This window comes from Prionailurus bengalensis, chromosome E2, assembly GCF_016509475.1.
Source record: "Prionailurus bengalensis isolate Pbe53 chromosome E2, Fcat_Pben_1.1_paternal_pri, whole genome shotgun sequence".
NCBI lineage: Eukaryota > Metazoa > Chordata > Mammalia > Carnivora > Felidae > Prionailurus > Prionailurus bengalensis.
In genome coordinates this window covers 34,101,252-34,116,987 of record NC_057352.1, presented here as the reverse complement: position 1 = coordinate 34,116,987, position 15,736 = coordinate 34,101,252, and the positions used below count along the sequence as shown (strand labels likewise).

The 15,736-nt window shown below is 39.9% G+C and overlaps 1 protein-coding gene across 2 annotated transcripts in view; it reads left to right on the top strand.

Moving 5' to 3' along the window:
• The first annotated feature begins 806 nt into the window (after positions 1-806).
• Positions 807-15,736, top strand: part of BBS2 (Bardet-Biedl syndrome 2) — a 33,499-nt gene continuing 18,569 nt past the window's right edge. The window contains exons 1-7 of one of the 2 annotated variants that reach the window (XM_043599234.1): positions 807-1,149; positions 5,862-6,089; positions 10,539-10,664; positions 10,929-10,991; positions 11,798-11,875; positions 15,260-15,364; positions 15,448-15,534. In XM_043599234.1, coding sequence (XP_043455169.1) covers positions 1,033-1,149; positions 5,862-6,089; positions 10,539-10,664; positions 10,929-10,991; positions 11,798-11,875; positions 15,260-15,364; positions 15,448-15,534 — 804 coding nt within the window. In that variant the 5' untranslated portion in view covers positions 807-1,032. The remainder of the gene's footprint in view (positions 1,150-5,861; positions 6,090-10,538; positions 10,665-10,928; positions 10,992-11,797; positions 11,876-15,259; positions 15,365-15,447; positions 15,535-15,736) is intronic. The other variant, XM_043599236.1, reaches the window with a different exon arrangement.

The following is a 15,736-nucleotide window of genomic DNA, read 5'->3' as shown; positions in this document are numbered from 1 at the left end:
CTTTTAAATGTCTGTCTCCAGAAGGCAGCCAGAGGGAGCTCTCAGGGCCTTTGTACCGGCTGAAACACTCTTCCAGGCTGAATGCCTCACTGCAAGTCCTTGCCAAAATGTCAATTGTCAGTGAGGTCTCTTCCCTGCCATGCTATTTAGTACCCCACTTCCTCCAACCCTCTACCCCTCTTTCCTCCTTTAACTTTATAGTTCTTATTACCAAATGACCTACTACATGTATTTCTTGTTTAGTGGTGGTCTCTGGTGACAAATATGTTAGTGCCAGGAGAGCACCAGTGGAGTAGTAAACGCTATGTTTACTGCTGTACCTCTTTTGTCTAGAACAGTGCCTGACACACTGTGTACTTGAATGAACGATGAGAAGTTCTGTGACGTTTCAATTATGCACGTTTTCATTTAAAAATATATAGGGAATTTTACAAGCGGGGCTCTAGACTATTTAAACATGAGAGTCTAAAGCGTGATTAAAAAAATTATCCGGAAAGGATCGTATAGTTAGTGCAGGTAACCACTGTGGTTTGCCTCGACTAACAGTTAAATCAAAAGGCAGAGCAGGCATCCAAGACACCTTTTCTTGAATTAATGACCCTTTGGGAATGCGGTACTAGTGTGTGGAATCTGCAGGGGTGCAGCTTGGTTGTGGTGCTAGGAGAAGCCCCGGGGGTGCAACGGCTCAGACCCATTCGTACAGTGGGATGGAACTGGGTCAAGTTAACAGCAACAAAACACGCAACTCCACCAAAGAAAGCGAACCAACCTCAGGATCAGGCTCTCGGACCACGCATGCGCAGAAGGACCCGGGCGGAGCCTGCGCAGCCGCAGAAGAGGCTCGGCGGGCCTGAGCAGCCACAGAAAAGAGCGGGCGGTTTGGGGGCCTCCTAGATCCCGCACTGTTTCGCGCCAGGTTTGAAGCAGCTGAAGACGGGCTGCTCTGGTCCCCGAGCCCCGCACCGCGGCGGGTGAGGCCGGCTCCGCTACGCATGCCTCGGGCGGCGAGCCCTCTTCTGAGCCGCCGCCATCATGCTGCTGCCTGTGTTCACCCTGAAACTGCGCCACAAAATCAGCCCCCGCATGGTGGCCATAGGGCGCTACGACGGGATTCACCCGTGCCTGGCAGCCGCCACCCAAGCGGGCAAGGTAACCGCTCCTACCACACCGAGCCCGGGTCCCTAGAGTCCCCAGGATCTCCGCAGGCCGCTCCGATGCGACCCGCCCCTCACCCTGCGACCCCGCCCCCAGCCACGGTTGCCCGGCGACCCGGCGGTAGCGTCGGTAGCCGTCCTTCCCGCGCAGAATAAGGAAGAATAATGGGGTCTCGCATGAAGGGCTTTTTTAAGCACTTAACTTTACTTGTCTTCAGGCATTTAGACTTAGACAGTGTTGGAGTTCCTGTGCAGATAGGGAGCTTGGGGAAGAAAAGTCCCCAGAAGGGAAGGGGCTTGGTCAGGGTTAGGAGTGGTAGCCCACCCCAGAGTTGAGTCCAGGGCCTCTGCCTGTCACTCTGGAGCTCCTTCCACTATTTTATATTGCCTCTCGAGCCAAACAACTTTACAGAAAAAAAGGGAAAAAAATACAAAGACCCCTAAGTTAAATAATTAATTTTCACTTGATCTTTATCCATGTACATTTATGTCTTTTCCTACAATTTATTCGCTAAGTACCCGTTAGGCGCTTACTATGTGCCAGATGCTGTGCAAGGTGTGGGAGTCACAGAGGTGAAAAAGACATGGTCATTTAACATTCAGGAAACTTAACACCTCCCTTGTGCTAGATGTTGGGGATTCAGAGATAAAGCTGGAATCCCTGCTTTCACAAAGCTTATAATCCTGCAGGGCTGCAGACAAGGCAAATCAAGGCACTGATGGAGGCACGACCAAATACATGGAATACAGTGACACCAAGCGCAATAACTTTTAATAGGTACAAGGCTTCATTACGTTAATTATCTCCTCATCCTTGCTACAATGCCAAGAGTAGCAGCATAGCACAGGTCTTGGCTCTAGTACCTACTAATTTCATGACCTTGGGCAAAGTTCGTAATAATAGTATCTGCCACATAGGGTTGTTATAAGGACTAAATAAGTTAATACATGTAAAGCGCTTGACATATGAGAAATGTAGGCATATAAGCCACTAATTGTTAATTGCTATTTTCTTTTTGTTACTCCTACTTTACTGATTAGAATAGCGGTTCAGAGAAGTTCAAAGTAATGCTTGAGGTCATGCAACTAGAAAGTGGTGGCAATGAAGTTAAAGTACCTGTTCTTGACCCAGTGTGGAGTTTTAAAAAGTGTTTATTTATTTATTTTTGACAGAGAGAGACAGAGACAGAGAATCCTAAGCAGGCCCCGTGCTGTCAGCACAGAGGCTGACATGAGATCTCACATGAGATCATAACCTGAGCGAAATCAAGTGTCAGAAGCTTAATGGACTGAGCCACCCAGGTGCCCCAACCCAGTGTGGATTTAAAATGTGGATTTAATAAGCTAATATTTATATAATGGTTTAAAGTTTTCTTTCTTTTTTTTTTTTTAAACTTTACGTATTTCGAGAGAGAGCAAGAACGTGCGTGCATGCACAAGTGGGGAGAGGGGCAGAGAGGAAGAGAGAATCCCAAGCAGATTCTGTGCCATCAGTGCGGAGCCCAGTGTAGGGCTTGATCCCACCCACCTCAAGATCATGACCTGAGCCAAAATCAAGCGTTGGAGGCTTAACCAACTGAGCCACCCAGGCTCCCAGTTTATAGTTTTCAAGACACTTCTACCTATGTTGTATGTTATGTAATATGCCTTGAGATACATAAGTAGAAAGTCATTACAATTCATTTTCATTAGGTAGTATAATGTAGTAGAGCCCCTAGCACAGAACCTGGCATGTGATAATGTTAGTTACTGTTAAGAGGTACTGACAAATGCCAAAAAGAAATTCGTATAATTCTGTGGGTGCATGGCAGCTAAATAAATGGGCTGAAAAGGTCCCATCAATATTGGCCCCACCCCTAATTTGTTGAGGGCTTACTACTGCCGCACACTGTTCTTAGCTTTGCAGTTGCAAGGTTGAAAGTGACAAACCTCACCCATTTGGAGCTTACGTTTGAGAGGGGGAGCCAGACACCAGGGGGAGATAAAATAAAATACGTATATTTGTATTATATTTGTATATTTGTATTTTTTATATTTTATTTATACGTTAACATATATTTATATATACATATAAATAACAACAGATAATGTCTCCATGGGGGGCGGGAAAACAGTAAGGGGATAGAGATGATGGGAGATTGCTATTTTAGACAGAGTGATCCCTAGGCCTCTAATAAGATCATTGTAGATCAGAGATTTGAAGAAAAGGAGGAAACAAGCCCCACATATTTGTGGAGTAAGTGCCTTCCAGACAGAGGGATCAGCAAGTGCAAAGGCCTTGAGGTGGAAGTAGCTTGGTGTGTTCCAGGGAAGTGAGGGCTCTAACGGAATGAGGGAAGCAGTGAGGTAGCCAGGGGCGGGATCATATAGGGCCTGTAGGCCATGTAAACATCATTGTTTTGGGTGATGGGGTTTGATTAATGTTTTAAAGGATAACTGGCTGGTACTGCAACAGAGATGCAGGGAGCTAAGCCTAGCGGTGGAAGCAGGAAGATCAGGCAGAGGTTTTTATGGAAACCCTTTCATTAGAATGTGAGCTAGAGTGAAAGGCAGGGACACTGGAGTCTAGGTCTGTTTCCGGAGTTGGGAAAAAAAGAGACAGAGGACGAGAAAGTCCTGTGGCCTGTGTAATTGGATCTTTTCTTTAGAACTTGAAACAAATCTGGATTTATGACCTGATATTTTATATTAAGATTTAAAAACGGTAGTATTTTATGATCCAAGTAATACCGGAATATATTCTTTTCTAAAAATAATTAAACATTCCAGGTAAGGCTGAAGCCCTCCTTGACCGTTGGAGCTCACGTCTCCAGAAACAGGATTTTGACATTATAAGTAGGATTCTGTTGAGAGTGTGAATCTGACTTACTGGAATCTGGCCTCTGAGCCTGAGCAAGGATTTTATTTGTTTTGTTTCGAGCAAGGATATTTTAAAAAGGGGTTTCTCGCAAGATGAACATTAGTGTTTTCTTCTGGGGACATTTTTTCTCTCGCCCATGGGTCTGAGGGGGCCAGTTGGATTTCTACTTTCATTAGTATCCCCTCAGTTAGAATGAATGTTGTGTGAACTTCAGCCAGTCACAGAGAGTGATCCATTTGTTGTGTGACTGAGCTTGGCTTTTTCCATGCCCGAGGGACAAGTAGGTCTCCCGGAACCCGAGAACGGCAGGAGGGAAGCTAGGGAGAAGTCGGCTCCTGGGAATCTCAAACTCTTTCTGTTCCAATAGCAATGCACAGCAAGTCCAAAAGTGATTTCTCCTCCTGTTCTCCAGCCTGTCTAATTACTGGGAGACTCTGAAAGAATTCTTTTGTTCCGAACTGTTGTAAAAGGAAGTAAGACATCATGGCCAGAGTGTAGGGTCTGGAACCAGATGCCAGGCTTCAGGTCTTTGCCCTGTCACTTAACAGTCGCCAGACCTTGGGAAAGGGCATTAACCTTTTTGACCTCATCTGTAAACCCGAGCTTGCTGTGAGGATCAAATGCAGTAACACTTATTAAAGCACATTACAAAGTATTACACGAACGAGGACATGAACATGATATTCCATAGCTACATACCTTTTCTGTGTATTTCCAGTCAATTCCTTTGAAAATTATTTGTTGTTGAACAGGCTGTCTTGTTTAAGTAATAACTTAAAATTAGTCCTATTTGGATTTCTACCAAAGGGATGAAATACTGATTTAAAATCAGTGGATTTTAAAACTGGAAGAGGCTTAAGGGGTCCCTAGTGCAGTATTTCCCACCCTTTTTTTCTTCGTAGAGACCATGAAGATTTCCCTAATGAAATTTTAATACCACAGATATACTACATGTCTGTTTTTGTTCTGTGCCCTTTTGGGGGCCACAGCCATGTTAGTATCCAATATACCTCTGCCCCACATCCAGTTACCCCTTTTGGGATAACACACACACACACACACACACACACACACACACAGACATATGTGAGTGTGTGTATGTATATGGTAGTTGAAACTGCTCAGTTTGGATTAATTATTTAATTCCGTCTTACTAGCATGGTCCGTGAAACCTTGAAGAAGCTTGATCGTGTGACTCAGTTTACATTTGTAAAACAGCTCTAACTGCCAGACTTTGAAACTACCAGTTTTAACCCTTAAAACAACCGGTTTTTTTTTTTAAGTTTTATTTTTTAAGTCATCTTTACACCCAACATGGAGCTCCAACTTACAACCCTGAGATCAAGAGTCACACATTCTTCCAGATGAGTCAGCCAGGCACCCCTAAAACAGCCAGTTTTAAGGGTTAGGAAGTGAGTTTTTGAGGTGCTGGGATGAAAGATGCTAAAGGAAGTGTTTATTACTGTATGCTGTGTGATCTTCTTAGTGTGTAGCAACCACACTGTAGCTGGTAACGCTTCTGGAAGGTTGATCAGGAAGAGGCTAGTTCTTAAGAGTACTTGACATCCTGCTGGTGGGTAGCCTGTAAGCTGCCCCTGGAAGCAACAACTGCGTCTTGTCCATTACCTTGTTCTTTGCAAGGCTAAGAACCACTGAATTTCCATAATTTATAGTGGTTGAAAGCTAGCAATAGACATAACTGTGTATGAGTGTTTTGTTTTGTAGGTGGTTAAAGTGACCTCTTGTTAGTGTTGATATCTGTTAATACCATGGGTCTCTTAATAAATGTATGTTAATTTTACAGTTTTGGTATTTTAAGGGGATGTAATTAACTGTTTTTAATTTAGGTTTTTATTCACAATCCTCATACCCGGAGTCAGCATGTCAGTGCATCCAGGGTCTTCCAGAGCCCCCTGGAGTCTGATGTTTCACTTCTCAACATCAACCAGGCAGTCAGCTGCCTGACTGCAGGAGTATTGAACCCAGAACTTGGCTATGATGCACTTTTGGTGGGGACACAGACTAATCTTCTGGCTTATGATGTCTACAATAATTCAGATTTGTTCTACAGAGAGGCAAGTATACCCCTTTATAACCATGATATTCCTGTTACTCATAATGTCCATTGGCTTTTTATGATTGAAAGAGATCAGACATTTATTTTGGTTTGCTTATTGTATGGCTCTTGTGACGTAAACAACACGGAGATTTTTCCATTTACATCTGCATTATCTGTTTGACACTTACTTGTTTTATCATGGTTGGTAACTACTTGGTGACACTCCAGCTTGTCTCCCATGAGGTATATCTGTGATACCACCATCTGTCAAGATCTATTGAGAACTCAGCCAAGAGCCAGGAAGTCAGTAAACAGACCTCCTGGTGGCTTTGCATTAAAATTTAGTATAGTAGTTTATAGGAGAAGCGCTTACTGTGGCCTGCCATCTATAGGCTACTGCAGCTTTATTTATTTATTTATTAAAAAAAAATTTTTTTTAATGTTTATTTATTTTCGAGAGAGACAGAGTGTGAGCAGGGGAGGGGCACAGAGAGAGGGAGACACAGAATCCAAAGCAGGCTCCAGGCTCCGAGCTGTCAGCAACAGAGCCTGACATGGGGCTTGAACTCACAGACCGCGAGATCATGACCTGAGCCGAAGTCGGATACGTAACTGACTGAGCAACCCAGGTGCCCTTAGGCTACTGCAGCTTTAATACTCAAGTTATTCATATTTATTATAGAAAATATATGGAAACAAAAAAAATACTCATAATTTCTCCATCTAGAGGTAACACGTAACTCTTAAACTGATTTTTACTAAGTGAAATTATTTATTTATTTATGTATTTTTTATTTTAGAGAGAAAGCACATGCGAGCCAGGGAGAGAGGCAGAGGGGGAGAGAGAGAAAACCCCAAGCAGGCTCCATGCTCAGCACAAAGCCTAACACTGGCCTCGATCCCGTGACCCTGGGATCGTGGCCTGAGCCAAAATCAAGAGTCAGATGCTCAACCAACTGAGTCTCCCAGGCACCCCACTAGGTGAAATTTTTTACGAAATGTGATCATTTTTTTACCCTCTAACTTATATTATTATAATAAGATATTTTAAAATATACTTCACATACCATACAATTCACCTATTTAATGTACAATCCAATAGTTTTAGTTTATTGAGGGACTTACTCAACTATCACCACTATCAAGTTTAGAACATCTTCATTATCCCTAAAAGAAACCCCATACCCATTAGTAGTCAATCTTCATTGTCCCCCAACCTGTCTTAGGCAACCACTAATCTACTTTCTATCTCTGTAGATTTGCCTGTTCTCGACTTTTCATATAAACAGAATCATATAATATATGGTCTTTCGTGACGAGTTTCCTTTCCTTAGGATAATATTTTCAAGGTTGATCCATGTTGTAGCATGTATCAGTATTTCATTCTTTTTATGGCTGAAGAATATTCCATTTTATGGACATGCCATATTTTCTTTATCCACTCATCATTAATGGACATTTGTGTTGTCTCTACTCCCTGGCTACTGCACACAGCCTTTTTATTCAATGCTATATTGTGAGCATCTTTATATGAAGTCACTGTATATCCCTGCATCATTCTTACTAGGCTCTATGTTTTTTTTTTCATTTTGTTAATATATTACAATTTGCTTAATCTGTTCTGTATTGTTTCATATTTATGTTATTTTCATAGTTTCTGTATTACAGTTGATACTTTGATAAGCATATGTCTTTGCCAATTTCTCTGATTATTTTCTAAGGATAAGTTCCTAGAAATGCAATTACCTTTTTTTTTTTGTATTTTAAAATTGAGATAAAATTGTACATACAGTGAAATACACAAACTTTACACGTACTATTCAGTGAGTTTTGATCCCTGTAACCAACATGCCCAATAAAAATACAGAACATTTCCATCACTTCAGGAAATATTGTTGTGCCCCATTCCAGTCATTTCTTCTATCTTACAGACTTTCACCGTTCTCATTTCTGTCAGCTTAGCTTAGCTTTCCCTGTTCTTGAACTTCACACAAATGGGATCATACAGAATGACTCTTTGATATCTGGCTTCCTGCATTTGGCAGGTCTGTGAGAGGCATCCATGTTTTTGCAGAGAGCAGTAGTTCTTTTTGTTGCTGAGTGGTATTCCATTGTGTGAATATTACACAGTTTGTGCATCCCTTCTTCTGATCACAGACATGTAGGATGGACATACTGAGTCATTTCTACTTTTGGTCAGTTATTAATAAAATTGTTAGAAATATTTCGGTACTTGTCTTTTTGCGGGTATATGTTTTAATTTATCTTCGGTGATACCTAGGAATGGTTGTACCATTTCACACCTCCCATCAGCGATGTACGTGAGTTCCAGTTGCTCCATACTCTGTCAACATTTGGTTATGCCAGTCTTTTTAATTGTAGCCATTTTAAGGTATGAAGTGGTGTCGTATTTGGCTTCATTTTGCATTTCCCTCATGACCAGTGATATATAACACCTTTTCTTGTGTTTATTTTCTAGTCGTGTGTCTTCTTTTGTGAAATGTCTAGGTCTTTTGCCTTTTTTATTGGTAGTTTGTATACACTATTGATTTATAGATTTTCTTTATACAAATATACATATACAAATATACAAAATGCCTTTTTTATTGGTAGTTTGTATATACTATTGATTTATAGATTTTCTATATACAAATTCTTATATATATATATATATAACAATGTTTACAATATATATAACAAATAACAATACATGTAACAAACATATTCTCCCAGTATGTGGCTCATTCCAATAAGTATGTGTCTTTTGATGAGCAAAAGTTTTTGATTTTGTTGAAGTGTAGCTGTTCAGTTTTTTTTCTTTAATAGTTGGTGCTTTTTCTGTCCTGAGAAGTCTTTGCCTATTTCAGGAGCACAAAGATATTCTTCCTATGTTTTTGTATAAGACTGAAATTGAGTGTAGGATGTGTATGTGTGTATATATACTTCTAGGGAGACAGAGAGAGAGATTGGTGGCTTTATTTTAAGAAATTGGCTCATGCAGTTGTGGAGGCTGGCAAGTCCAAAATATGCAGGTTAGGCAAATTCTCTGGAGATCCAGGGAAGAGTTGATGTTGAAACTTAAGTCTGAATACAGTCTGGTGGCAGAATCCTTTCTCCAGGGGTTCAGTCTTTTTTCTGTTAAGGCCTTCAACTGATTGGGTGAGGCCCACCCACCCACATTATAGAGGGTAACCTGCTTTACTCAAAGTCTGATTTAAGTGTTAATCTCATTTTTAAAAATACCTTCACAGAAACGCCTGTAATGATGTTTTTGATTAAATATCTGGGTACCATGGCCTAGCCAAGTTGACACATAAAATTAATGGTGTCAAGAATTGAGCTTTGGAATTACTGAGTTAAAAATCTTTTTTAAATGATGAATATTGCTAAATTGTTCTATATAAAGACTACTGTTTTCCACCTTCCCCTCAGAATATGAGAGTGTCTGTTTTATCACACCCCAACCAACAATGGATAATCTTGTTATTTTTCATCTTTCTAATCTTAAAAATGAAAAATGATATATTGTGAGAATGAGGATTTTCGTGTTTGGTGGTGATTAGTATTTCTTGTGAATTGCCTTTTTGTTTGTTTATTTTTTGTTTTTTTCGTTTTCTTTTTGGTTTGTTTGGTTTGTTTTTTGGCTTGGGGTGTTTACCCTTTTCTTATTTATTTGCTTTTTATTAGCTCATTTAAAAAACGATTAGTCCTTTGGCTCATATATTGTAGGTATTTTTTCCCAGTTTATTGTTTACCTTTTAACTTTGTCTTTTGAGTTATTGGCCATTTAGCAGTTTTGATTTCTGATAAGTTTTCTTTCTTTTATAGCCAATTTTTAAATAGTTTTCCTACATAAAGATTATATAAATAAGGACTGTTTTCCTAATAATAAACAGTTAGTATTTCCAAAGATTTCCTTGAATTTTCTAAAAATAAGTTAAATTATGCTTATATACTTTATTCAAGAAGTCTGGGACATTTATTAATTCTGGATGGTTTATTACTCTTTGTACAGAATTCTTAGTAACTTTACAAGTAAAAGGACTAGTAGCAAGAGAACTGGGTAAGAAGCAATACAAAGATTTCCATGCAAAGTGGTTAAAATAGATTACAAAAGTTTGGGTGTTTTAAAGGCATAAGTTTGATTCTGTCAAGAATTGGTCCCCGAGAACTAGTAGTTCTAGAGAGCCTTGGATTTTGTAGCAGTTTATCGCAGCAGATTAGTGTGAGAGGCCAGTGGCCTGAGTTGATCCTGAATCTGTGCTCATCCTGGTAGAAGCACAAATAAGCCACAGTGACTGTCCTCAATGGACAGTCCTGGGCTGCCTCTCACGAGACCACGTGGCTTCTCACAAATGACGACAGAGGGATTTGAGTGTCCAAATAAAAATGAGGATCTATTTTATGTCCACTGTGCCTGTGCATCAGTGTATCTGAGATTTTATGTCTTTTTTTTCCTTCCTAGGTTGCAGATGGGGCCAATGCAATTGTGCTGGGAACACTGGGGGACATTTCCTCTCCTCTTGCGATTATTGGTGGAAATTGTGCTCTGCAGGGTTTTGATCACGAAGGAAATGATCTCTTTTGGACGGTATACAGAACAAAACATTCTCTTAATCCTCCCAAACATTTTCACTTAATGTTCTTTATGCTTTGTTTGTTTGTTTTACCCTTGGCTGTAATGAATAAGAAAAACAAAATGGAAACATATTTTCTAATTCTGTACATAAAAAAAGAACATTTGTAATTTGAATAACACCCATTGGTGGTTTGTATAATCCTCTTTCATGTAGCTAATGCATTTGGATTAAGCGAAAAAAGATGGCATATTAATGAGTTTTGGTTTTATTTTCAGGTTACTGGAGATAACGTTCATTCCTTGGCCTTATGTGACTTTGACGGTGATGGTAAGAAAGAGGTGTGTGGAGGAGGAGATACTTATCTTGTGTGCTCAGCTGAATAATTTCCCCATGACAGTGACATTAGTGGTTAAGAGAAGTTAACACTTCTCTGGTTGATTTTGGTGCTCTGTTGCCTAAATGACAAGCCAACTGGCCTCATTTGTCTTTCTCTTTTGAACAATGAATCGGTTGTATTTGTCTGATGTAAAGATCAAGGCCGTAATGTTGCAAAGACACAGGACGGCAGTTGGGGAGGGGGGGTGCAGAGCATTTGATGGGACCACAGCCATATTCACAATCTTACAGCTGCCTTCGGATGCTTTGAAACCATAATTGTAAGTAGTTTTCAACTGTGACTTTTTCAGGAATCTGAAAGTTTTAGAGATTGGCTCTTAGCCTTTGAAAGTATTCTAATGGTTACTCTAGAAGTTAGTTTCTTGAGTAGCCAGCCAAGTGCTGTACTGGGCACCGGCTTACCTGTCTCTTGTCCGTGGATACTGGTCTCTGGCATTTGAAACCGGGCTTCCATCTGTGGGCAGAGAATGGGGAGCATTTTCAGGTGCTTGGTGGAAGAACATATTCTGGAAGGATGTGCAGCCCACATGGAAGGATAGTCTGTAGTGGCCACCTTTTCTTCACTAACCGAAGGTGTTGACTTTTGCAGTAGAAGGAACCTTCCTGACTACCAGATTATAGGGAGCAGATCTTGGGTAGCAGGAGCAGTGTTTTAAGTACTGTGCACATTTTTTGTTTCATTTATGGAAATTTTGCTGTGTTTGCTTGTTGAACTAAATACGCACGATTCTTTTTTTTTTTTTTTCAGCTCCTTGTCGGATCAGAGGATTTTGATATCCGAGTTTTTAAAGAAGATGAGATTATAGCAGAAATGACAGAAACAGAGGTAAGAAGTGCCACCTCAGAATCCTGGTAACTGTGGGCAAGATAGATCAGCACAGTGAAATGTCACATCTGACAAGGGTGCTGGGATGTCTTCTCACAACCCAGACAGTTTTGAAGTAAAAATTGTGGAGATTGAACAGAACTGCATGTTACAGAGAAAGACGCACTTAAAAATCCTGTATCAAGATATATTTTCAGAGTTGGGGGGAGGCAGGGGTGGCCGCTGGGGAAGAGAAAAGATACATTTTGAACAGACTGATTAGAGAAAAATTATTGAGTACCTAAAGGCCTTTCTTTTAATGAGTTAATGTATATTAATAAGAACACTAATGGTGACCATTTATTGCGCACCTAATATATGCCAGATACTGTTCTAAGTGCTTTACGTAAACTAACTCATTTAATCCTACAACAGCCCTAGTAGGAAGATATTATTATTTCTATTTTCCTGATGAGGAAACTGGTGTTAATTTCCTTTGTTCAATTACTCAAACACAGTCATGGCTGTGAAGTGGTGTGGTCAGGATTTGAAGATTGTCCGCCTCCTCCTCATCGTGTGTATTAAATGGGCTTGAATGAAGTACACAAACGAGGGTTTTAAAACGTTCCCTCTCCATTCAGATTAAGTACTTCTTAGGCACATTTTTTTAAGGTAAACTTAAAATCAGATGTTGGAGAACTGGAAACCTGTGGGTTTCTCCGTGATTAGGATTGCTCATGGAATAGAACCTGGGATGTTTCTGAAAAGTTTAAACTTCATTTGTCTACAGATCATCCTTATCCGTTGTAGTTTTGGCATTCTTAGGATATTTATATGCTGCTGGTTCCCCAGGATTGGGCAAGATGGAAACAGAAAAACGAATTAGGATATTCTGAAAAAGGAAGGAGAAGAGGATAAACGAGCAGTGGCTTGTGAACGTTCTAGAGAGGCAGAAAAAAACAACAGAAGGGAGTCTTAGTGGTCAGATTTTGCTGGGATCCTGCAAAATTTATTCAGGTCGTGTTTGGGTCTAGATCAGAAAGCTTGAGGCCCTGGCCTCAGGGCCCATCTTGATCACTTGTCTTTGCTTCTTGCCACTTACAAAAGCTGTCTAGGAAAGTCGGGCTTCTGTTTCACTACAAAAAAAGACCAAAAAGCAAAACTTGCATATTGATATACAAAGTGTTATCCTTGGTTTAGCTAATATACCTTTATCTTATAGTGAGGATCATAGATTTTTACTTAGTTCTACTATACTTTTTATATATTCACAGTTATTGGGGCGCCTGGGTGGCTCAGTCGGTTAAGCGTCCAACTTCAGCTCAGGTCATGATCTTACACTCCGTGAGTTCAAGCCCCGTGTCAGGCTCTGTGCTGACGGCTCAGTGCCTGGAGCTTGCTTCGAATTCTGTGTCTTCCTCTCTCTCTGACCCTTCCCCATTCATGCTCTGTCTCTCTCTGTCTCAAAAATAAATAAAAACATTTTAAAAAACTTTAAAAAAAGTAATTTATATATTCACAGTTATTCTAATTATAAACTGCTAGTTATAGGTAGAGAAAATTAATGACCCTATTGAAAGTTAGGAGGTTCTGTTTAAGTGTATGTGCTTAATGTGTGATTTTTTTGAAGAGAGAATCCTTAGCTTTCGTTAGGTTATTAATGGGGTTTGCCACTTCCTACCGCCCCCCACCCCCCCAAAAAAAGCCAACTTGAGAGTCACCTGTCAGTAGATGCTGTGTCTTGCATTATCGTTTTTCTTTCATTCAAATTTGTAGTAAATCTTTTCCTGTTGGGTGGGAATCATTCAGATTTTGTTGGATTTCTGTTTATTGTCAATGGTACACGTGAAGAAGGTGCATTCTTTGGAAACACCTTTTTCCTAAATCCTAGAAAAGGACAGGAGAACATGAAATAGAGCTAGGGATTTGAGGTGACTGTTGGTCCCCTGGTCCATGAAAGAGAGAAACTAGTGAACTAATAAAGGACTAAGGGTCCCACGGAGTCTGGGGCTAAGGTTATGAAAATGTGAACTTTATAAAATTGTTCATTTCAGGGCCATTTTCCTGCCCTTTCGGTTGGATTTTGCTCTTAGCTCAAACGCTGTTTAGCAGATCAGCAAAATTATAATTCATTTGGCAGTTGGATAGTACTGAGTATTGCCAAAAGAATGCCTTGAGCGAAATAATTCTGGAGTCCTACACAGCACTTTGTATTCAGAGTTAAGTGAAGTGGGTGGTTTTGTAGAAAAGCTGTAGGTGTGGAGGAAATTATATAACTATTCTCTGCTTTATACAATTTATTTCTTAATATCTCTTGTATTAGTGTCAGAATTAGAAAGTGGATCTGCAGGAGCAGAGATATCGTTAAGTTTTGGTTTTAACTTTAAATAAAGGATAATTTTATTCAGTCTCTAAAATTTTATCCTTTTAAGCATATTAAATCCCCAAACAGTCCTGTAAATATCTCTGTATGATGTACACATTCTGTACAGCACAACAGTCACAAATCCAGGTGCTTGGGTTTGTACTTTTCAAAAGATAATATTTTCTTCTAAAAAACATCTTTCATCTGTAGCAAATAGGAAATTATGTCATAGAAAAGCATGTACATGAAAGATATTCAACTGTGGGTTTTACAAGTCTTTTTATTTTATTTTATTTTTAAGTTAATTTATTTATTTTTGAGAGGGAGAGAGAGAGAGCATAAGCCGGGAGGAGCAGAGAGACAATCCCATACAGGCTCTGCACCGTCAGTGCAGAGCCCGGATGCGGGGCTCAAACTCATGAACCGTGAGATCGTGACGCGAGCCAAACACAAGAGTTGGACGCTTAACTGACTGAGCCACCCAGGCACCCCGACAAGTCTGTTTATTTTTTATTTTTATTTTTTTATTATTTACATGATCTCTCTGCCCACTGTGGGGCACAATCTCATGACCCTGAGGTAAGCAAGAGTCACATGCTCCCATGGAGCCAGCCAGGTGTGCTGGCAAGTCTTTAAAATTTAAACTGTAGGATATGGTAAGTTAGGGAAACTGGAACAGTCATTAAAACGTTTTGAGTTAGTGTGTATAACAATGTCTGTTGTATATTTTCTATATCCTGTGTACTCTATTTCATCCTCAATTGCTCAATTTTATTGGTGTTTTTTTAAACAATTTGCCAAAACTTGCCACATAAGTTTGATTTAAAATAACAAACTTTATGAGTTTATTTAATTCTCATAACCCAACTCTGAAATAGATGACATGGATCATAGAGAAGAGAAATACATTCCCCTCTAACAGATTTAAATCTAATTTTAACATACTCAGTAGCAAGGCATGCGATTTTATAAAGCCATACTCCACATGGAATTGAACTTTAATGAAAAGATGTTGTGTTTTTGTGTGTTATCTCTTGCAGATAATCACCTCTCTTTGCTCCATGTATGGTAGTCGATTTGGTTATGCCCTTTCCAATGGCACAGTTGGAGTTTACGACAAAACGGCCCGATACTGGAGAATTAAAGTTAGTATAATTCAGCTTCCAATATTCAGGGCTTTTAGACATATTGAGAGACTTCTGCACTAATTATTGAAATTCCTTTTCAGTCCAAAAATCATGCCATGAGCATTCATGCTTTCGACCTTAATTCTGATGGAGTGTGTGAACTGATAACTGGCTGGTCCAATGGGAAGGTAAGTCTAAGCACAGAGTTCAGGTATAATTCAGAGGACTGGTTGTCTGAGATCTATTTGCTGCAGGACTCAGAGTCAGTAACATGAAAATACGGCTTGCCCCCCTTTGCTGTACTTTTCAGATTTAACTTCATAATGTTTGTACATTTTTTCTTCCTGGTGTAGTGTCAGTACTGCAGAATGAGTGAGTGGACTTTTAGTC